The sequence below is a fragment of the Hesperophylax consimilis genome, chromosome 23, assembly GCF_061612785.1.
Source record: "Hesperophylax consimilis isolate HC1 chromosome 23, BYU_Hcon_1.0, whole genome shotgun sequence".
Classification (NCBI taxonomy): domain Eukaryota; kingdom Metazoa; phylum Arthropoda; class Insecta; order Trichoptera; family Limnephilidae; genus Hesperophylax; species Hesperophylax consimilis.
Genome location: NC_142858.1, coordinates 1,943,619 through 1,967,390, shown reverse-complemented (window position 1 = coordinate 1,967,390; position 23,772 = coordinate 1,943,619). Strand labels below are relative to the sequence as shown.

The following is a 23,772-nucleotide window of genomic DNA, read 5'->3' as shown; positions in this document are numbered from 1 at the left end:
TTTTCCACAGAATTTGGACAGTTCATCAAATGTCAACGTTAATTTTCAAGTTCTGTGAAGGTTCTTTCCAAGTTCTGTTACTATTTCAGTTAGAACCTTCACAGAACTTGAAAATCAACTATGAAATTTGATGTATTGTTCAAATTCTGTGAAACAAACCGTCCTTAGAAATCCTTCATGAACCAAAAAAGAGTTGAAAAAAAAAAACACCATGTAAGCGATTCATTGTATTTTCCACGACGTCATCAAACTTTTTTTGGTTGTGTTTCTGGTTTTCACCCTTTTCATCATTTAAAAATTATGAACATCATTAAACTTATCTATTTTATTTCAAATTTTTAATACATAGGTACTGCACCAGCTTGTATACCGTGGAGCTGTGAACCAACTACAATAAAGCGTCTCTAAAAATAATGGATGTTCAATACAACATCGCGTTCCGAATGCTTTTAAGGTTGTCCTGGCACCAGAAATCAGAAAACAGATCACCAGCTATAGAACGCGACAAGCCACGAGCAAAAACGCTTAAGATGGCAGCACCCCACTTCTGGCAGGGTCCCATTTACAAGTGATGGAGCCAATTCCTGATATCGTAGATGTCTAAAAGTTTGACTTTATTACTCTGTACTATTTCTTATTTTACAATATTTTTGTATTTACTTTAATATAATTCTGTGTATTATATAGAACTCGTGGGATGGCAACACCCTCCCCGAGATCAGGAATAAACAAGACAAAAAAATAGCACAACACGTTCGCAGTTAATAATAATTCTCGTGAATTTGGAAAGTGATGCGAGAATCCGATAATTAAAGATAATAGAAGAAACAGATAAATATGTATTCAGGCGACTAACCACGTCAGGGTATTCCTCGGTATCGGAGGAGGAGACAGAGTCGCGGTCAGCCGACACGCTCGCCACTGCGCCATCCGATCGCAGCTCCTTGTCTCCATTGTCCTTGTTCATGGTGAATACTAGATAACACGCCTCCTATCAATGGAAAAAAATACACACAAATGGTAGATAGTCTGACAATTAAAAGTTATCAAAATAATAATGGTTCAAGCAAAACAGCATAATTGGGATCTGTCATTATATTTACAGAATTTATTGCAAACTTGCAGAAAAAAATACACGCCATGAGGAATATCTTTCGCTTTATTTCAGAAGATCAAGCGGTATTATTTTGTTTCTTCAAATTTCTATGAATATTGGTAGGGTTAAAAAACACTAGATTGGGTTCATCTTCACTTCTCTTCTTTGTAAAATGCAGGGTGTATCAGCACGCACCCGAAGTATTCTAAAAATATATATTTATCCAACACACGTCAACACTGGGTACTTGGGTACAGCCTATCGGGTCACGTAATATGCACCCCGTCTCGTTCCATCAGCATGGTAATAGACGAGACGGAGCGCGTATCACGTGGTCCGTCGTTTACTCCAAATGTGCTCAGGAATTGCTGGTTAAAATTCTTCGGGTACCTGCTGTTAGACCCTGCAGTTATAGATAATAGAAACATGAGACATGTACCATAAACCTTGTGTGAAATCGTGCGCACAAAAGTGTCGCCAACATCGTCATACTACTGCTAATCTCGCCTAAGCACCGAATAAAAAATGTAGTTTACTTTATTTAATTTCTAAATTCAAAAAAAAAAAAAAACTGCACGCTACTATTTCTTTTTTTCTTACATGAAATCAATTAGTTTGTGTGGAAGTACGAGTATTTTAAATTTTTACATTTTCTTTCCGAGTAAAAGAACACTCTCGTATTTGGTTTATTTTCTTGCGTTTGGCGAAGCTTGAAGAGTGTAAACTGTCTGTAGCCAGTGAGTGTGCCAGAGACTTCAACAATGGAGGTACTTTGTGAGGCGGAAAATAGTGGAGTGGGGAACTATACGGGGAGAGAAATGTAAGGAAGTATCGAGATATTCAGATATGTTACTAAACACCGTTAAAGCCATTTGAAGCAACATGTTTTGATTTTTAATAGTTGTACGAGGGCGATATTTAAAGTATCTACCACTGTACCGTATTCTATTACACGGAAATGGACTGTGAACCAAATCAACAAGGATACGACAGTATAAAGCACAATCAATTGGGTTTGAAAATCAATGGGAAATGTGGAGTGATGGAAACAGCCTACTTGAATTCCCATGAATCCCGGCAGTAGGTCTCTCGACGAACTTGCACTGTTCACGGGGTGAAATTTCCTCCAAATTGAGATAATCTTTGATATGATTTTGATATTTGCAAACAGAACACAAAACATGTGAATATACGCCTCCAATTCACGAGGACACGACGATTACACCTGCTTGCCACACGACACGAATACCAATACTGATACTGAATTTACAGTGCAACAACATCTTCTTCTTTCCAATGTGGGTAAGGCTGTTTTTAAGGAAGGAAATGGATAGTAGATGTGATGGGAAAAATGGTAGCTATTATCCAAAACTGTTTCAATACTAAACAACCACTCTGAAACATAACGACAGTAAATAAATTATATATTATAATTAAGGTGAATCAAACATCAGGCGTGTTGGAGAACCACAGCTTGAAATTGACGCGTACGCTCAGTGGTTAGAGCAGACGTTTAGATAGCGGAAGATCCGAGATCGTATTTCAAATCCGGATAGACGCTCTCAGTATCGCAGTGGTGAAATAGTACCCTTCAAAATCCAAACGTTGGTTAAAGTGACTTTAGCAGTGTTCCCTACTTTCAAACTTTCCTCTGCGACATCTCCTTACCCTTCGTGCAGTTGAGATTATTTGGGGTTATTAAAATTAAAATTAAAAAAAAAACAAACAAACAAACAAAACAAGATTACGTCTCACCTTTTGAATTTGTTGAACTGAAGTTTTGATTAATCTAACATTCGCTGCGGATGCTTAATGGAGCCAGCCCTCAGTCTGAAACAAAATAACAATACGTCAAATATATTGAAATAATAACCAATAAGAATATTGAAATAATAACCAATAAGCATATTGAAATAATAACCAATAAAGCTTTGAAAATGTTGGGATTTATTTTAAGGGTATCTAGTGATTTCAATAATGTAAATACTGTAAAAACATTATATAGGTATGTCACAAGTAAGGAGTCATGTAGAATACAATTCTACGGTTTGGTCCCCAAATTATGAGGTTCATTCACATGCGATTGAAAGAATCCAAAATAAATTTTTAAGATACATAAATTTCAAAATTGGTATTCCTAGAGAAAACCTAAATTACGATAGCTTACTTTGTTCATTAAATTTAATAAAATTATCTGATCGCAGAATTATTTCCGATTTAACCTGTTTGTATAAAATCATTAATTCAATGTTTGATACCCCTCATTTATTATATGTAATCTCTTTTCATACTCCAAGCAGATCAGTTACAAGACAGTACCTACCATATTATTGTAGCAATTCTATGTCAACGTCCCAATATCACACTCTTATGCGACGGATTCAACAGCTAGGAAACAAATACTACGATGTTGTTGATATATTTGGTACATCAATTTCAATATATTAGCATACCCTATTGAAGTTTTTTTCATCAAGTAGTGGAATATTTTAATAAAGGTATTTAATTTGATTTGACTAACATATAATAATTTTGTCAACTGAAACAGAAAAAAAAAATTTGGATTTTTTATGTTTTGTGCCAGCATGCTGTGTAGATCAAGTTGAGTGATATTTTGAGTTTATATTTATTTTTCTGCAATTGTTTTAATAGTCGTTTCCTGCACTATTTTCATGTATAATTTCGTAAATATTTTTTTATATATATGTATGTAAAAGCCTTAATGGGCGTGAAATGAATAAATAAATATAATACTATTTTAATGAAAATAAAATACTTTGTATCCACCATACTTTACTAAAGCTTCGCAACAAATAAATAAAACAATTGGGCATATACAGGGTGTCCGGGGGTAAAGTGCAGTAACTTCGTGGGGGGATTCTACATGATCGTAGGAGTAAAAAATATAAGTAACTTTTTCCGAAATTCCAATTTTTTATTTTTCATACAAAAAGACATACCTGCTAAAAAGCCATAGTGTAGGTGCAAACTTACCCGATAAATTCGCAAGTGTGAACGTGGCAACGTTGCATATTTGTGAGTGGCGCGTATCCATGGCAACCGCATGTGAATTGTAAACAATAACAACACAGAGTTCGCCGTATGTTTTGATATTTTACCAAATTCAAAAAGAGAACTGCACTAAAATCACGTTACACTTTTTATTATAAAAAATATTAATAACTCATTGAACACTTAACTAATTTCATCGCTTTTTACTAATAGGCCACTTGCATCATATTTTTTATTTTTTTTTTCCGGTTAAGGAAAATATTCTAAGACATTCTGTATTATTATTATTTTTTTAATCGTATTTTTGAAACCCTGGGGATTTTTTGAAAATTTCAATCCGAAAAATCAGACCTTTTTTTATAAACCGGAAAGACGGGACATAATTTTATAGGTGAGAAAAAACAATGATTACATAGCCGAAAATCATTTTTAAAAAAAGAACGTTTTCCACACGAATGACACAGCAGAATAACGAGGCATACCAAAAATATTACATCTCATAAATATTTTTTTCCTTGATCCATCTTATTGATCATAAATCATTATAATGTACAACGTCTATATTAATAAATCCAATGTAATATACTTGTACTTGTAAATTATAATAATAATAAGAATATTATAAAATTTTATTTTGATAAAATCAGCACCATAACCATTATACCTCTAAAACACGTACCGACATCTAAATTGTACGGGGTTCTCTTCACATCTGTCAAAAATTCAAACCAAATGAAAAGTTCGCAGAGAACAAACAATAAATCTAGTGAACGAATTAAAAAATTCTTAGATAAATTAAATTTTCAAAGTTGTTTACTCCGCCCGTCAAATTTTGTGACACATGACATTCAAAGCACGATTTACTAATAGCGGTGGTGCAGGAGGGGGTGCGGGGGACAGTTTTCCAGCTGACCGACTGAATTCGGGTGCCGGGGGTAGCGGGGATTAGTTACCGGGGGGGCGCGGGATGTAGATTTGGCAACGACGAAAAAAATAATGCCGTCTAGGCACGTCGGAGAAATTTTTCGTTATTAGCTTAAAAGTACATCTAAAAGTTGGAATTTCAGAAAAATTTATAAATCTTTTTTACTCCTACGATCACGTAGAATCACCTCCCGAAGTTACTGCACTTTACCACCGGACACCCTGTATATATATATATATATATATATATATATATATATATTTGCAGTGTCATTTGCACAGATTTGCAACTGTGAAAAATCAGTTTATCTGTAGCTATAATTAAGCCAAGAACACGTATATATTTTTCATGAGGAAAAAAACGGTTTGATACTTAGGAAGGGCATTTTATCACCATTCAGAATAGGTAAGTTTATTTAAATGACTTTAGCCGAACAGATCAGGGGGCCTACTTTGTTTCTTTCGTGTTAACAAACCAGTGAGTTCGTAATTTAACCTTTCCTTACCGGTACTGTCAACTGAGTGAACATCGTAAATATACTAAAAAAGGGTTAAAAATTTTAGGTATTCATAAATATTTACCGAGTGTATAGCAACGGAGGACGTGGAATTTTTGAACACCGCAAGGGAAGGGTTATACGGTTTTGTGACTTGTGGTTTGTGAGTAGGCCCCCAGATCTGAACATCAGGATACTTTTCAACCTTCCTCCCCCCTTCCCCAAGTCTTTCAGCCTCATAACATACTGCGATCAAGGATGCCATAGTCCCACTTGCTTCGGACAGTTCGGAGTTGGGTCTCTTGAGCGGTATTCACATATAAAACCGTAAGTGAATCGTAAAAATGATTTTCCTCAAATACAATTCAGAGATAAAAACAAAAAAGTTAATTTAAAGTGAACAGGTAAGGATACAAAGAAAATGAATGACTGATTAGCCTAAATACTCAAAGACAGTTCTTGAAACTGCAGAACAAATTTCTTGGAAGCAGTTAAGCAGGAAGCAATATTCCGAACAGGCCTTCCATTGATATGCTTGGTGTAACTAAAGTGACCAGCTCAGGTACGTGGGGCTCCATCGAAGCCAGAGTAAAGTTGGCCTCTCAGAAGCTGGGCGTACTGTACAGGGCCCGCAGATACTTTAATAGTACACAACTGCTGACCCTGTACAAATCGCAAGTGCGCCCTACTGTCGAATTTGGCAGCCATCTCTGGTCCGGAGCCCTTAAATAACTGAAAAAAAAACCCTTGACTCTGTGCAGAAACGGGCGGTCCGTTTGATAGATTCCCCAATCTTAACAAACGGACTGCAATCTTTAGAGCACAGGCGTCAGGTAGGTATGCTGTCCTTGTTCTATCGGTATTACAATGGAAGATGCTCTGAGGAACTAGCGTCATTGATCCCTTCGGCACCGGTGCGTAGTCGGGATACACGCCAAACGCGCGCCCAACATTTGTACACGGTTGACATTTGTCACATGAGAACGGGTCGCTTCTACGATTCGTTCTTAAGTTCAACAGCTCGGCTGTGGAACGAACTGCCGGCCTCTGTGTTTCCTCCCTCCTACAACATGGGACTCTTCAAGACCCATGTTCACTCCTTCCTCTCCACAAAAAGACCCTCCACACAGCATCCCCAAAGATGACATAGGCCCTGAGGGAAATTATTTTCTTCAGGGCCTCCTGTGTGGAGTTAATATAAAAATAAAGTTGTAGTACCTACACTATGCAGTGTATTAGTAAGGAGATTTTCAAATAAAAATGTATAACTAAAAATGATTTTTTTTTATTGTTTTTGTGTAGACATAATGTGCTAGACCAACTCGCAACGTATCGTCGTAGGTAGCTCTAGACGTCGCGAGTAGGTAGTTCACTCGCAAGTAGGTACTCGTAGACAGGTAGGTCGTGTTGTTTACTATCGGCGAGACATTCTGGATGATTCCACCCATCGCTACAGATTTCTATCCAAATTATTTATCTGCGTTTTGTCTACAAGAAAACGATTATTTTTTTATAAAGTGAAAAATCTACCCACACACACATTTTCACAAAGCGAATTAACTAAAGACGTACTCTTTATTACAATAATAATAATAATGATTGAATTCTTTGTATAGCGTCGTTTACGTGGTAAAATCACTCCAAGGGCGCATAACAACTTAATCTATTCCTTTCGCTTACAGTAGTAATTTATTACTTGTGGCTTATAACCACAGACATAGGAATTATCATATGTCTATGCTTATAACTAAGTTTCATAGCTAGTGACTTATAACTAGTGGCTTATAACTAAGATTAATTTCGAGTAACTTACAAATAAGACTTTTAACTAATGACTTTAAACTGTACATATTTTTATAACCGAGTGGGTATTATGCTTGGTATCCTGACTCACTTTTTCGAGAAAATCAAAGTTGACAATTGACACTATTTTCCACTAACCCCTAGTGTGCCAGTAAAATCATTGCCCCACTTTCATTTCGCATTTCGTTTTTATGGTATTTTGAACCATAAAAAAATTATCAAAGCATACTAAAATAATGTATTTTAATGTTATTCTAGTTTGACGTTTCGCAACCTTCAAATACGTTTATTGGGAGGAATGCAGATCACGCCAAACTCTGGGAATTGAATAAAAATGCACTTTCTAGATGAAAAAAGTGTGTAGAAATTCATTAAAAAAATAATTAAGGCGCGGAAGAATAAATTGAGGGAGATACAGCCGATCAAAATTTAATAAATTGCACTTCGCGATCTGATATTATCACCATATTCGGACAGTCCGCCGCCATATTTTGTCACGAAAATCAAATTAAAAACTTGTAATACTTTTGAAATTTCAGTAGTGCCATCCAAAAAATAAAAAGTGTTGCCATATAATAATATCAATGCATGGAAAATTCTGAAAATTAAATATCATTTGCCAGATTGGTAGTTTATTATTTAAAATCTTGTAAATACTTAATTTATGTATATATATAACCTAACCTAACTGTGATTTTCTATAACAAAAAAATGACCCTTTAATAACGCCCACTCGCGTCCCCTTTAGAGTTTTATCCCAGTTTTCAAGTAGTTTGTGGGCTACGCTAGGTTTGTATAGACGGTTTGTGATTTAATACTAATACCTTTTTTCCATGTTATTTCCTGTTACACAAAATTGCCCCTTTAATAACGCCTGCTCGCGTCCCCTTTAGAGTTATATCCCAGTTTTCAAGTAGTTTGTGGGCTACGCTAGGTTTGTATAGACTGGTTTGTGATTTAATTCTAATACCTTTTTCCCATGTTCTTCTGCCTACTCTAACCCAAACTAAACACCTAACCTATTTTGTAAAAAAATATTATTATTATATGGCAACACTTTTCTTTTTTTGGTTGGCACTACTGAAATTTCAAAAGTAAATAGTTGCTAATTTGATTTTCTTAAGTCATAATTGATAAATAAAACATGGTTCCTATGTATCGCGTACGAAGTTTCAAAACCCTATAACTCAGTTAATAGTGCCGACCCCCACCTAATTCTTTCAGATTCGGATTCCCCAGCCCTAAATTAGTCTAAATCAAGTTCAATTTCGGTTATACTCCCATAAACCGAATATTACCCTCAGATCGCGAAGTGCAATTTTATTAAACTTTGATCGGCTGTATCTCCTTCAATTTATTCTTCCGCGCCTTAATTCTTTTTTTAATGAGTTTCTACACACTTTTCTCATCTAGAAAGTGCATTTTTATTCAATTCCCAGAGTTTGGCGTGATCTGCATTTCACCCCGTTTATTTAGTTGTAAAGAAGCATGTTGCAAAATTTCCATTTTAAATGTCGTAATTCTATTTTTAAAAGTCATAGTACGTACTTATTTATTTACAGGAAACCACATAATTACTTTTTTTATTATTCTTGGCACTAAGAAAATAATAGAGAAGTTATGAACACTTAAGGCGATGCACTACGTCGTGTAATATTTTAAATTGAGCCGCTATCAATAACAGCCCTTACGTAGATGGCGATAAGGTTTAAATGCCCGCTTAACACCATCCGACTGTTTTGATTTATGCAAGAAAAAAACATGGCCAAAAAGTGCCTTTTATTTTATTTTGTGAATGTTCAGGCCTAAACGTTTTTTTTCGATAATTTTATAAATAACTTAATTTGTCACATTATACATAAAATTATAACCCAAAATGAGTTCGTAAGGAGGAGATTTTGAACTTTAAAGCAGTTTTCATAGGCCTTTACATTATTTTTTTCTGGGCTTATAAAAAGACTTATCTAAAAAATACTCGATTATTTCAAAGGCCAATATGTATTCTACTCGCAGTATTTAATTAAAGCATCAGAAACATTTATTATAGGCGACCAAATTTTCAAACCAAAAACACATCATTTTGCATTACTACGTATGGCATCGCCTTAAACAAGACATCTTTTCCATGAGTTTTTTTTAAACATTAGTTGGAGGATGATTCACCGTACCTCTAAGGATACGTATACATTTGCGAACCGAAACGCGAACCGTTCCATGAATTACGGGATAGGAACGAATTAACTGCAAGCGGCGTTTCGCGCCATTTGCGATTGTTTTGTTACTTTCCCATAAGTTGGGGTTCAGCTCGGCGTATATACGTATACGCAGCATAAAAAAATGATATTTTTCTTTCTATCCAACGGTTTGGAATCGGATTAACAAAAGTCCTACTCCAGTTTTATTTCCATTCGTTTAGCCCAGCTTCCGGGGTAGGTAGATCTAGTACCAACTTGCCGTGGCTCTTCAACAAATTCACTCGCGACCTTTTGTTTCGTACCTACCATTTATAATTGCATTTCCATCTGCTCCTTGGCGAACTTCCGGGTGTACAAACACGCGCAAAACGACGGATGTGCAAAATTTATATATAAATCGGCGTTGAACGATTTATTCTAGGAGAATTTGAAAGATTCGAATGATTCAATTGTAACAACGTGAACACAAAATTTTGGTAAGTCAATCGGCTTACGATAAAATATGGAGAGGGAAAGCTGAAAGGTAAATCATTTCGTAGGGACATACGTATTTGGAAAATACTTTAAATTAGGTCCAGGAATTAAAACTTCTTCAAAAATCACGTGAAACACCTTTTGCTGCGCCTAGGGGAGTAAAACAGACGCTTGCTGCGTGACAAGACGGGACGACGCTCTTGCACGGAACGACTCTTCATTCGGCTAGCCTCGTGACTCGACCATAACTCTGTTCGCTACATTTGCTTCTATTCTCACTAAAATTGATAATGGGTCTGTTCTAAATGATGATATTTTTAATTTTGAAATGATTTATTTGATTAAAATTATAAAGACTTATTTTACTTTCATTTTTACTTCCTTCAATAAAAAATAATGTCAATGTTTCACATCTGTGAGGCGTTTCGTGACGGTTATTTTCTTTTCGTGTTTGATTCCCCAGTGAAGTGATTGTTGAAAAATTAGACCTAGATCTAAAAGTCGAACGAATACATCTACATCAGAGAATCAAAAAATCAGATAAAGAGAATCAGATAAAATTGACATGCACATAGTACGTGTAACTATTCTGTTTTTTATTATGTTATTTCTGTTTTTAGTAAGTTTTATCAAAACGACAATTGAATTGTGTTTTTCCAATTTATTTCATAGATAAATTAACGATTAAATGATTAATAATCTTTCCATAGTAAATATGTATGTTTAATTGATTGTTGCAAAGTTAATTAATAGCTAATTACACAATAATTGTGGCTTGGTGATGGAAGTATGAGAAGTATAATAACGCTTTACAACAATGCTATTGACAGGCGAAGGTATAAAAACATACATTTAATAATTTAATACACTTATTTATTTCTTAACTCATTTAATAACCGCTTCCGGACATGCAAAAAGTTCCTATGTAACCCTCACCTATTATATCGTGTTTCTATGCATCACATCTCAAGGCCACATGTAATTACAACGTTGACTACACTGGCTTCATGATCTTTAAAGATTGCATTGAGAAGGTTTGAGAAGTACGTAGGTACTGTAAAATCATATAACTACAAACCGAATTTTTTCTGAATCATTTATTTTTTCTTAAATTGTAAAGTAATCAATCGATCAATATATCAATATTATAAAAGTAAGTGCACAATGTGCGTGCCGCTAAAACTCAGAAACGAATCCCGGTACGATCGAGGGATTTATATGGTGTGGTAGCCTTCTATCCCCCATCCATGAAGAAGTTTCCCGTTTTTACCTGAAGGGCGTATTTTTTAAGATATAAGGGCTGGAAATTTCAACCTATAGAAATTTCTAGAACAGTCAAGAACATTCGAGAGTATTGGAGAGCATTCCTCGAAATTCAAAGAACATCCCGGAACATTGTGGAGTGTTGTGGAATGTTCGGGAATAATCTGGAACGTTCGGGAACATCCCAGATCTTATTGAACTAAATACGCAAAGTGTAAATTCGTAATCGTGACAATACATTGGTATCTCTAAATAGTATAAAACAAAGTCACTCTCCGCGTCTGTCTGTTTGTGCGCTTAGTTCTTCCATGCAACGGAGTTTGATAGGGTTTTCACTATTATTTAGAGTTTTTTTTCCGGAAGGTTTATATATTTATATAGGTATATAATACATATATTATATTTATTGAAAGTAGAGAAAAGTCTAGCAACGCTGGGTACACGTCAGCTAGTTATATATTATATAATCGTATTTATATTTGTTTTTTACATATTAAGAGACTTGATTACTATTGTTCCACAGAAGCGTTAGCTTGTGTTTGGAAGAGGACTGCACATTATTGTAGTAATTAATATACAATATAACATTAAACAATGTTAAAAATTACGTTATTAAAAAAATAAACAAAGAATTTTTTTCGGCAGCTAAAGGGTTTAAAAACTCTTGGAGCTGGATCAACGCTGCGAAAAACTCTAAAAAAACTGCCAGTAATCCTTCTCCCCGTGGAGAATATTTTTTTAAAAATTCAACGTCGGACACGATAAATATCAGAATAAAATTATACTACAAATAAATAAAATGTAAATTCTCCGTTTCCCCGCTTGTGCCACTATTTTCCGGACAATATATGTATGTTTGTATAGTTATTAAAATACACGATGATGTGAACTTACTCAAGTAAATATAAAATAGACAAATTTCTGAGATGGGACGAACGGTTCCATGATAAATCAACACATCGACAATTCAACACACCTTTAAAAAGTGATGTAAGTCATCACAATGATAATTCATCACATCTTTAAAAAGTTATATAAGTCATGGAAAGTGATGAAACAAAAACTTTATTAACTGGGTTAAGTAGGTTAGGTTAGGTTAAATTTAATGTTTTTTTCATCGTTTCTAATGACTTTATATCACTTTTTAAAAGTGTGTTGAATTGTCATTGTGTTGAGTTATCATAGAACCGAACTGAACCTATCGATTTGAAATCCTGAAACGGGAAACCTATTCAGTTGAACAGTCAAAGATTCGTTATTCCGTAATTGTATGTTTTAGTATATAATAAATAAAATAGATATTTATATTTATAGATAAATAATATAATTCAGGATTGCTGTCTGGAAATATAAATATGTAACAATCATTGACGTTCATTTATCAAGACATCGAACGTAGACGTAACATTAAAAAAAACTTCAAGCGTAACAAATCCTGATTAAAACTAATATCTATGTAAAAAAATATCCTACGTCATACTCGGCACATTGAAAATATGTTTACTTTATTTTTGGCTAGAAAAATTAAAGAAAAAAATTATCTTAATTACAAAAATTGTGTAATAATAAAGTCATAGATACATAAATAAATATAAATAAATAAATACAGGTGGAAATGCTAAGAACTTTTTTCCATGGGAAAGCTCATAGCTCAGAAATGCACAAAAATAATTTGCAAGGCAGATAGAAATATTACACCTTTAAATTTATACGATGAGAATGCCAACATTTTTATAAATCCCAACCAGGAATTATTAGATTCCTGGTCAAATAAAATTTTACACGCAAAACACTTCAATTATCTCAACCAAACGTATGTTGACAAAATTTCGTCAAACAAATGGTTGAGTATTGGACAGTTGAGCGCAGAAATAGAAGGATTTATGCTTGCCATTCAGGATAGAGTAATTAATACTAAAAATTATAGAAAGCATATAATCAAAGATACAAATCAAATTGATGATTTATGTAGAAAATGTTTGGCTTTTCCGGAAACTATAGAACATATTATATCGGGATGTTCTATATTAGCACCGTCCGAGTATACATTTAGGCACAATCAAGTTTTAAAAATAATTCACCAAAATTTGGTAATTAAACATAACTTGATTGACTGCCGTAATGTAGTACCATATTATGAATACGAACCAAATTCATTTTTAGAAAACGAATTTTATAAAATATATTATGATAAAACTATACTAACAGACCGAGCGATTAGTCATAATAGACCCGATATAGTTTTACATGACAAAATTAAAAAAATAACTTATATCATTGACGTCGCTATTCCAAATTCCTGTAATATTCAAAAATCTGTTAGTGAAAAAATAAGAAAATACACAGATTTAGGAAATGAAATAAAAAGAATTTGGCATTCTCAGACAATAAAAATATTACCATTCGTTATTTCGGCTACTGGCATTATACCTGGCTCTCTAATTAGAAATTTAGGCGTATTAGATCTATCAAAGAAATTATATATAAAGATGCAAAAGTCGGTCATTTTGAATACATGTAGGATAACAAAAGATTTTTTAAATATTTATGATGAGGGATCAGTAGGATTTATAGGCCCTGTTAGAAGTTCTACCGAGCCGAACCCTCTGATATGAAAATATCTGGAGTCGGTGAATTATTTTCCCATTTGATCTCTGGTGATTTGACGTGTTGTTCTTGTATTGTTTTGTATTTATTTTGCTTATATAATGCACTTACATAATGTTGATTGACTAGATGATCATTTGTGGAAAAGTGGGTGGAAGGGTTAAGTTTTTCCTTTGGGGAAGATTTAACCCGGACAACTAAATCGGAAGTTTAAAAATAAACTTCAGTGTTCGCGACGCATAGAATAATAATTATGATAATATTTTATCTTAGGTAGTAGTAATTCTATCAATAACGACTTTAATTATTGCAAAATTCGCTATAATAGCATCATAACATGACAGACATGATTACAACAGTTAATGGACGATTAGTTGATTGTAACATGCAAACTTACTTGTTCGGACCACAAGTGCAAGTTGAGCGAAGTCGGAGTCCAGGAGAGAGGCTACGCTCGGCTCGAAGAGAGAATCGCAACTGCGAACCCAACAACAGGTGGGGCGCCGAGGGAGGCTCCCGGGCACCGAGCGAACACCACCCACAGATGCCCCTACCTTTATTTAACCCCGCCGCGCGCGTGAACACTTGACATTGTCTTCGCCCGTTAATAATAATAATAATAAATAGAGGACGAGAGTATATTTAGAAATTTCCAAATTACTAGTATGAAAAGGGATGAGGTTTATAAGTATTTAGGATACCCACAATCAAATAGATTAGACCATACTAGTATTAAAAATGATATTAGGATTAAATTTCAAACTAGGATCAGGAAAAATTTAAAATGCAATCTATCTGTTAAAAATTTAGTAAAAGCAATAAATACTTGGGCAATACCTCTATTAACGTACTCATTTGGCATAATTAAATGGTCTAATGATTTAGATAACTTAGAAAGATTAATTAGAACTACGCTAACAAAGTTTAATTGCCATCATCCAAATTCAGCTATAGAACGAGTTAATTTACCTAGAAATTTAGGAGGTAGAGGTATAGTCAAAATAACTTCTTTGAAACATAATCAGGTAGAAATGCTAAGAACTTTTTTCCATAGGAAAGCTCATAGCTCAGAAATGCACAAAATAATTTGCAAGGCAGATAGAAATATTACACCTTTAAATTTATACGATGAGAATGCCAACATTTTTATAAATCCCAACCAGGAATTATTAGATTCCTGGTCAAATAAAATTTTACACGCAAAACACTTCAATTATCTCAACCAAACGTATGTTGACAAAATTTCGTCAAACAAATGGTTGAGTATTGGACAGTTGAGCGCAGAAATAGAAGGATTTATGCTTGCCATTCAGGATAGAGTCATTAATACTAACAATTATAGAAAGCATATAATCAAAGATACAAATCAAATTGATGATTTGTGTAGAAAATGTTTGGCTTTTCCGGAAACTATAGAACATATTATATCGGGATGTTCTATATTAGCACCGTCCGAGTATACATTTAGGCACAATCAAGTTTTAAAAATAATTCACCAAAATTTGGTAATTAAACATAACTTGATTGACTGCCGTAATGTAGTACCATATTATGAACACGAACCAAATTCATTTTTAGAAAACGAATTTTATAAAATATATTATGATAAAACTATACTAACAGACCGAGCGATTAGTCATAATAGACCCGATATAGTTTTACATGACAAAATTTAAAAAAATAACTTATATCATTGATGACGCTATTCCAAATTCCTGTAATATTCAAAAATCTGTTAGTGAAAAAATAAGAAAATACACAGATTTAGGAAATGAAAAAAAAAAGAATTTGGCATTCTCAGACTATAAAAATATTACCATTCGTTATTTCGGCTACTGGCATTATACCTAGCTCTCTAATTAAAAATTTAGGCGTATTAGATCTATCAAAAAAATTATATATAAAGATGCAAAAGTCGGTCATTTTGAATACATGTAGGATAACAAAAGATTTTTTAAATATTTATGATGAGGGATCAGTAGGATTTATAGGCCCTGTTAGAAGTTCTACCGAGCCGAACCCTCTGATATGAAAATATCTGGAGTCGGTGAATTATTTTCCCATTCGATCTCTGGTGAGTTGACGTGTTGTTCTTGTATTGTTTTGTATTTATTTTGCTTATATAATGCACTTACATAATGTTGATTGACTAGATGATCATTTGTGGAAAAGTGAGTGGAAGGGTTATGTTTTTCCTTTGGGGTAGATTTAACCCGGACAACTAAATCGGAAGTTAAAAAATTGGATAATTTGTAGAGCGCCGTTTTTGTGAAAAATCACCTCAAGGGTTGTTGCAATCTAAGAGTATGGATCAATGCACCAGTATAAAATGATATATTTATCTCGCCATGATAACGAAAGATCGTAACCGACGAAATACATTTTTACGGCAGACGATATTTTTCTTCTTTTTTTTAAGGAATGTACTGTACCGAACTTTATTTAATAATAATAAATAATAATAATTGGATGACTTGTATAGCGCCGTTTTTGTGCAAAATCACCTCAAGGGCGCTGTACAAACTTATAATACATTTCTACAGTGATCTATGTTATTACTTAACTATTTATGGAGAAAATATACAGTACAATACTTACCTGGTAGGTCACTTGAGATTAACACTTAATTAACATTATCTAATTGTTTATTGGCGAAATTTAGATACAGGATTTAGGACTTAATTGAAAAATTGAATATAATTGGACTTTCTCTTAGGAATGGTATATTTAATTTAAGGGTACGACAGCTTAAAAAGGTAAGTTTTTAGTTTAGACCTGAATTCTGTTGGACTTGTTATGGATCTTAGTTCCGGAGGGAGTTTATTCCAAGCCTTCGGCCCAGATACTCCGAAAGCGCGATCACCAAACTTAGTATTTGGCTTGCGCTTAGGTTCTATCAGTCTGCCTACAGCTGATGATGGTGCTGATCTAAGAGTTGACTGCCTCAGACCAGTGTTTTCCGGGACGCATAGTTCAGAGATGTAGGGTGGGGCCATTTCATTGATGGATTTAAACACCATCCAGCACAGTTTGTACTGGATTCTTTCAGGGCACTTGAAAGTTACGAAGGTGTTCTGAAATGTGCGAATATTTTGAAACCCCGGTTATGAGCCTTGCTGCTGCATTAAACACTGAACGCTGATTTGGGGATAGTGGCGGTTACGTTTTTATGTCTAGTTATTTAGCGAATCATTTGTTTATATTTGTCACTTACGATGCTTGGCATTAATAATATGATAATTTTTGGGACCTATTCATAATATAAACAGATTCGTGGTAAATATTAATCGAAAATAGTGATATAAAGATAGCTTCGCCTTATGGCCCCGTAGTAAGCGTTAAAAGATGATTTGAAAGGGAGATATGTAAATACGAATTTTAGAGGGAGCGCGCTAATATCAAAAACGATAACAATTAAGCGAAAATGGTGAAAATATTTAATAAAACACGACTCGTTTGAAATAAGGCAAAAATCTCTCGACAAATGCTTGAGTTTCATTTAAAGATACGCTGTGAATTTTTTCATGCCTATAACATATTAAATAACAGAACAAAACGTGTTTTTAATAATTATCGGAGCTTGCGATTTACGATTTTTTTCTATCGAGTTAATTTCAAATAATTAACGTTTCGGCCTAACAAATATGTAGATATTATCTTCGAAAATAACATATATTTTTTTAGAACTTAAAAACTTAAAGAGTTAAAGAGAAACTAGTTATAAATCGGTAGAAATTGGGAATTCGGGGGCTTAAGCCGGGAGTCTGATATTTCAGTAGCCGAACAAGGCAGCGGTGAGTTATTAATTTAAATTATCTAATGTATTGTTATAATTAATATGATGACATTGCACGTGTGGTAAAATGAAATTAATGATTAAACAAAATTCATTACTGTGACTGATATTCATGACAGATAAGAACAAATAATTAGAGATGTTCCGACTAGTCGGCGACTAGTCGGTAAAGCCGACTATCCGGCCACTATTGTAGTCGGCGATTAGTCGGCGACTAATCGGCAAAGAGCGCCGACTATCCGGCTTCTTACGTTGTATGTATTTCTCAATAATATGAATGTGGGGAACTACATGAAATAAAAACCTTGATTATATATTATTTTTTTATTTTATAATCAGTCTTATACATTAAAAAATGTAAAGCAATCTTTCCTTTGGTAATCAGCTTTTAAAATTACTTGCTTGTAAAGAAAACATAATTATGAAATTTATTGAACAAAATTAGTACCTATCCTAATTAACATAAAAAACAACATAATATCTTCTTATCTTCAATGAACATTTATAAGTATTTCTTATTATTAAAATAAAAAGTAGATTTTTTAAATTAACAAACTCAGTTATATGTATTAAAGCAAGATTGTATGTACAAGATGCACAGTAATATATGTATATTATATATTTTATATATATATCAAAAAATTCTAAACATGAACTGTTTGATAAAAACAAAAAAAAAATGAAAAAAACATATTTCTTATAACCATACCTACATAATTTAATCAAATCAAAGTCACAATTGTGACAACCAAAAATATCATAATCTCCTTATATTTTTTATAACTTACTTATATTTTTTAATTAAGGGTAAATTATGATGTAAGAAGACTAAAGCTTCTGCTTCAAACCGTAATCGGCTTAGCCGACTAGTCGGCCGACTAGTCGGTCTTATTACAACCGACTAATCGGCTAGTCGGCTAGTCGGCGAAAGTCATAATCGGCACATCTCTACAAATAATGTAAAATGCAGATAAGCCGGAACGCGTTATCAGAGACTTCTTGCTCACAATGCATACTGCACAAAATTACGTCAAGTCGTCTTAATTATGATTTACCTAATTAGTTTGTACTCCTACTTAGAACATCATTTATACGAGTATCTACAATAGAACACGGATGATATTTAGAATTAATGTTTGCGTTTGAAATATATTTTATAAGCTTTTTCGTATTCTTCTTCATACACGGAGAAAACAGAGTATTGCTAATTATTAAGAATCTCTTCAAATTATTGGTAATTCTGTTAAAATGGGATTGCAGGCCTTTAAGAACACGTGTTTCAACATTGTGATAATTCATTAGTACAAGCCTGCAATCCCGTTTATAACTGAATTACTAATAATTTGAAGAGATTCTTAATAAATTAGCAATACTCATTCTTCTTAGTGTAAGCATTTTAACTCAATGTCTCTTGATTGGAAGTTACTCTCGGTATCGCCCAAGTGAGGGACCATTTCTCAGAATCCAAAGAAATGGTGTGTGAGATGCCCCCCTCTGTATTTAGTGACCTTAACAGCCAATCATTCTCATCCTATCTTCTAAACCCAAGCTTCCTCCAGTCTCACAATGTCTAAGGACGGGTTGTTTCGGAGAATTTGAACAATTCATCAAATTTCAACATTCATTTTCAAGTTCTGGGAAAGATTTTTTAAAGTTCTGTTTTAATTTCAGTTTTGTCAAGCAACTAGCCTATAATGATATAATAACAGAACTTGAATAGGACTTTCACAGAACCCGGAAATGAACGTTAAAATTTGATGAATTGTTCAAATTCTCCGAAACAACCCGTCCTAACAAATGGGATGCCATAATCAATACAAGTTGATCGGTGGATGCAACAAGTCCCCTGAGCAGTAGTAACTCTTGTGCACCAAATTAAAAAAGCCTTTCCTGCGTCCATATCAACATACCCAATTTCAAGACATTTTTGTTAAACACCACCCAATTTTTATATTTTAATTGACAACGTTCTTTACATAATATTTCACAAACGGGCCCCATAGCAAAGAGTAAAAACAATCATAACAACTTGACACTTGATTGAAGATATCTAGATCTAGATAATATCTGGAGATTGAGGTTCCGGGATATATGTTGTATTATAATTATTCACTGTTTGGATTTATTCTCTTTATTTCTCGTTGATTACAGGACATACAAATTATTAATCAAGGTAAACAAATATTTACCTTAGGATGCACTTTCTGCATCATATGGGCACGGAGAAAACTTACAGATATAAAATATTGCTAATTTATTAAAAATCTCTTCAAATTATTCGTAGTTTTGTTAAAAATGGGACTGCAGGCCCTTAACGAATGAATTGAAAGGCTTCATGTTAAACTTTTCACTGTGTTCATAAAAATCATAATATTTTCGCATGCAACAGGGCACACGCAGATGTTCCGATATATTCGGAAAGTAGGTACTAACATTATTAGGAAAGGATTTTAATAAATCAGCAATATTATTTTTTCTCCGTGTGGAAGAGTTAAAACGCAAATATATTGTACGCATTTTGCTCATAATCATTATAAAATTCGTACACGTGGAATTCATGGTATATTTAAATACACTTAGCGACATAATATGTTTGTGTAGCTTTGTTATATGATATAATATCTACTTCGACGCTTAACAAGAGGAAAAGCGTTATTATAATGAACCTATTACCAGACTAACTGATATCTATTTAACCCCCTATCGACAGATGTCATTAACCAGTTTCACAAAAAAAGAATAGATAGCTAGGTATACGTAGGTGCCTAAATATACAATATTTTTGGGAAAGAAACAGATAATTTTGCATATTGCGAGTAAAATATAATCTTTTTCTTAAAACACATAACAAAATTTACTTAAAAATTTAACTTCGAATATTCCAAAATGTTAAAATAAATATATGCGAAATTTTGCAGTCGGTCTTCCCTTTCTTCTTGTTTGAAATTTAAATTGATCGTTGGAGAATTGAATGGTAACAAAAAAAAGTTATTTTTTATTCAGGCCGAAATTGTAATTCTTTTTTTGTTTAAGGCGATGCCATACGTAGTAATGCAAAATCATATGTTTTTGGTTTGAAAACTTGGTCGCCTAGAAATGTTTCAGGTGCTTCAATTAAATATTGCGAGTAGAATACATCTTAGCCTTTGAAATAATCGAGTATTTTTTAGATAGGTAAGTCTTTTTATAAGCCCAGAAAAAAATAATGTATAAGGCCTATGAAAACTGCTTTAAAGTTCAAAATCTCCTACTTACGAACCCATTTTCGGTTATGATTTTATTGTATAATGTGGTAAATTAAGTTATCTATAAAATGATCGAAAAAAATTAACTATTTGTGCCTGAACATCCAGAAAATAAAATAAAAGGCACTTTTTGGCCATGTTTTTTTCTTGCATAAATCAAAACAGGCGGATGGTGTTAAGCGAGAATTTAAACCTTATCGCCATCTACGTAAGGGTTGTTATTGATAGCGGCTCAATTTAAAATATTACACGACGTAGTGCATCGCCTTAATGCGCTTGCAATGACGGCTCATGTAGTGAGAGGTTTATATCAGGATGTACCTTGTCCATCAGCGTAATGTGCATTAATTCAAAAATACCTGAAAAACTTTGATGAAACCATTGGTGTGATTAGTAATTGTAATTACCTACAAATACATTATGTCGAAATAGTTATATATGGTTTACATAGGTACAATATGTTTTCATCATAAAACACGTACATATCAAATGGCAGTAGAGGTACGGCGTGACCATGCGTGTTCTGTGTTGTCATCGTTTCATAGAAAAAAAATTCAGCTGGAAATGCAAACTGTAGGTATTTAGGAAATTACATCAAATTACGTAGATCTAGGTAATTTATAATATATATTTTTACGAAACCGGTGGTCGATGCGCTAGCCGCCCTAGCTGTATCATCTGTCAGACGTAATATTACCAGAGTGCAGGGAAAGCAACGTCATAGTCGCTGCTCGGTGAAAGGATCCGGCTCAAAGGACCACTACATTAGAGGCTTCGGTCATAGTTGTTTTCGACAGCGTTTAGCTTGTGAATGGTGAGTTTTTTGCAACGTAAATTATTTATTTATTTTATTATAGAATCCAACAGTAAATTTTTTACAGTGGTGGAACAATTTACAGATATTAAATATTTCAAGGAATGACCTATAATAATATGTAGTGTCTTATATGTGGAATGTATATTTAGTAATTACCGGGTGACTAGAAGTGTGTGTGTGTGTACGCGTGAGTGTTTCTGTAACATTTACATGCGCATTGGATAATTTATAATATTGACATGTGGCCACTACGGTCCGAAAAAATGTCGGTGTTAGATGTGTCGATGTTTATCGAAGGAAAATTGCACTAGGTAATGGCACAAAAACTTCTGAACGGTACCCCATCGATTCCTGATATCCTGGTTGAGATTGGATTCTATATCCTAGATAATACGAGGTCGCCAACACAGGCTTCTGATACTTTTTTACATCAACTCTACACAGGAAGACATGGGGAAAATAATAAAGTCAAGGGTTTTTTCAAGAATTTTTGGACTGCAGACCAGAGATGGCTGCCAAATTCAACCGTGGAGCACTTCGCGAATCCACATATTCATGCAATATTGTAAGTATCTAACATGAAATAAACAGCAATGAGATTGAGAACGCAAAATTGAGTCGGTTGTGGGGCCGTCCATCTCTTTATTCAACTACTCAGAAACATTGTGATTGTTAAGTTAGTTTGAAACATTTGCTTGTTACGAATTTATTAACTGACATCACCGTTGTCGATATAAACACACTTGAGTGTATTAAAAGTTTCGGTACTCTCAGTGGCGCCCCTCGGATAGCGGAACCTCCTCCCAACCCACCTTCCCTGCTCCCATCATCGACGACTAATCAACATCCAACAGTGCAGTTATTCTGTAAAGTTGGAAAAAATAACGTAGGTACTAGTTAGTAGTTAGTGTAACTAACTGTCCGTGTCTGAGGCTACCAATGATCGCAGATTTCAGTTAACAAAGTGGCTTTCAATTATTACTTAATTTTACGTCGATCTCAAAAATTACAATTGTAATTTACAAAAAAATAATTATTTCAATATTTTTAATTTTCAGGCACGGATAAAAACTATTATATTCTGGTCGAAGGCCAATTTGTTTTTGCTGGATTCAAGCTGCAAAGGCTCCAGGCTGCCGATCGGCAGACCGGTTTTTTTATCTACTAATCGACCACTTCGTAAGAAACCATTCCCATTCATGTACCTTATGACTTAATTTTGCCGAAAAAATTCGATCACTATTTCCATGACTGTGCGGAACCCTCAAAGAGGCGCACCGGCAGACCAGCTTTTTTAAGGCTTACTAAACGTCCATTCTCATTACAAAGTAGTTTCATCTGTGTACTCAATAACGTAGGGTTTATTTGTATGTTGTATCGGTATCCAAGTCAAGGCGCTGGGAAGGGGATATGTAGTCAGGAACCGTCGCCACAGCGATTAGATAGTTGGCATCCCTTTTTTTACATTAGCTCCACACAGAAGGCCCTGAAGAAAACAATTTCTCTCAGAACCTACGTCGTTTTGGGGATGCTGTGTGGAGGGTTTTTTTAAGGAGAAAAAGGACAGGATGATCTGGGAAGGAAAAAGGTATGAGGGGTGGATAGTATGGGGATCAGTGTATCCAAGAGTGACAGACGTCTGAATTCATCACTCCTATCACGAGTCTATAGGTCGAAAGAGTCCGGCTGGAGAGGTCAAAAGGTTTCCCTCAACCAGTCTCTCTTGTTCCGACCCGCCACGCAGTAAGTTACCAAATGTATCCGCCGCCAAGACCCAGGCACCCCTGCTAAGTCACCAAACCTAGTGAAACACTTGGGGACCTATGGCAGGGGTATTGGTTATCTAATAAATTGTTCCGGGGGCGGTAATACCGCCTCCCAAATTGAAAAGATCCCATTGTCATTGAGAGGTACCTATAAACAATGAATCGACTTCAATGATGACTGCCCAAATCTCCTAGCATTTCCTTCCCACGGGTGTTCCTTTCACGACTCCCTTTCGCATTGTGATTTGTAATTTACTATGTTTTTTTTTTATTTGTA

The 23,772-nt window shown here is 34.2% G+C and overlaps 1 protein-coding gene across 1 annotated transcript in view; it reads right to left on the bottom strand.

Annotated features, from left to right (window-relative positions):
* Positions 1-23,772, bottom strand: part of LOC149412209 (tetratricopeptide repeat protein 39B-like) — an 82,357-nt gene that overhangs the window by 25,030 nt on the left and 33,555 nt on the right. Inside the window, exons 2-3 of the mRNA XM_089645758.1 lie at positions 2,852-2,926; positions 857-991 (exon numbers count right to left, since the gene is read on the bottom strand). Coding sequence (XP_089501884.1) covers positions 857-967 — 111 coding nt within the window. The 5' untranslated portion in view covers positions 968-991; positions 2,852-2,926. The remainder of the gene's footprint in view (positions 1-856; positions 992-2,851; positions 2,927-23,772) is intronic.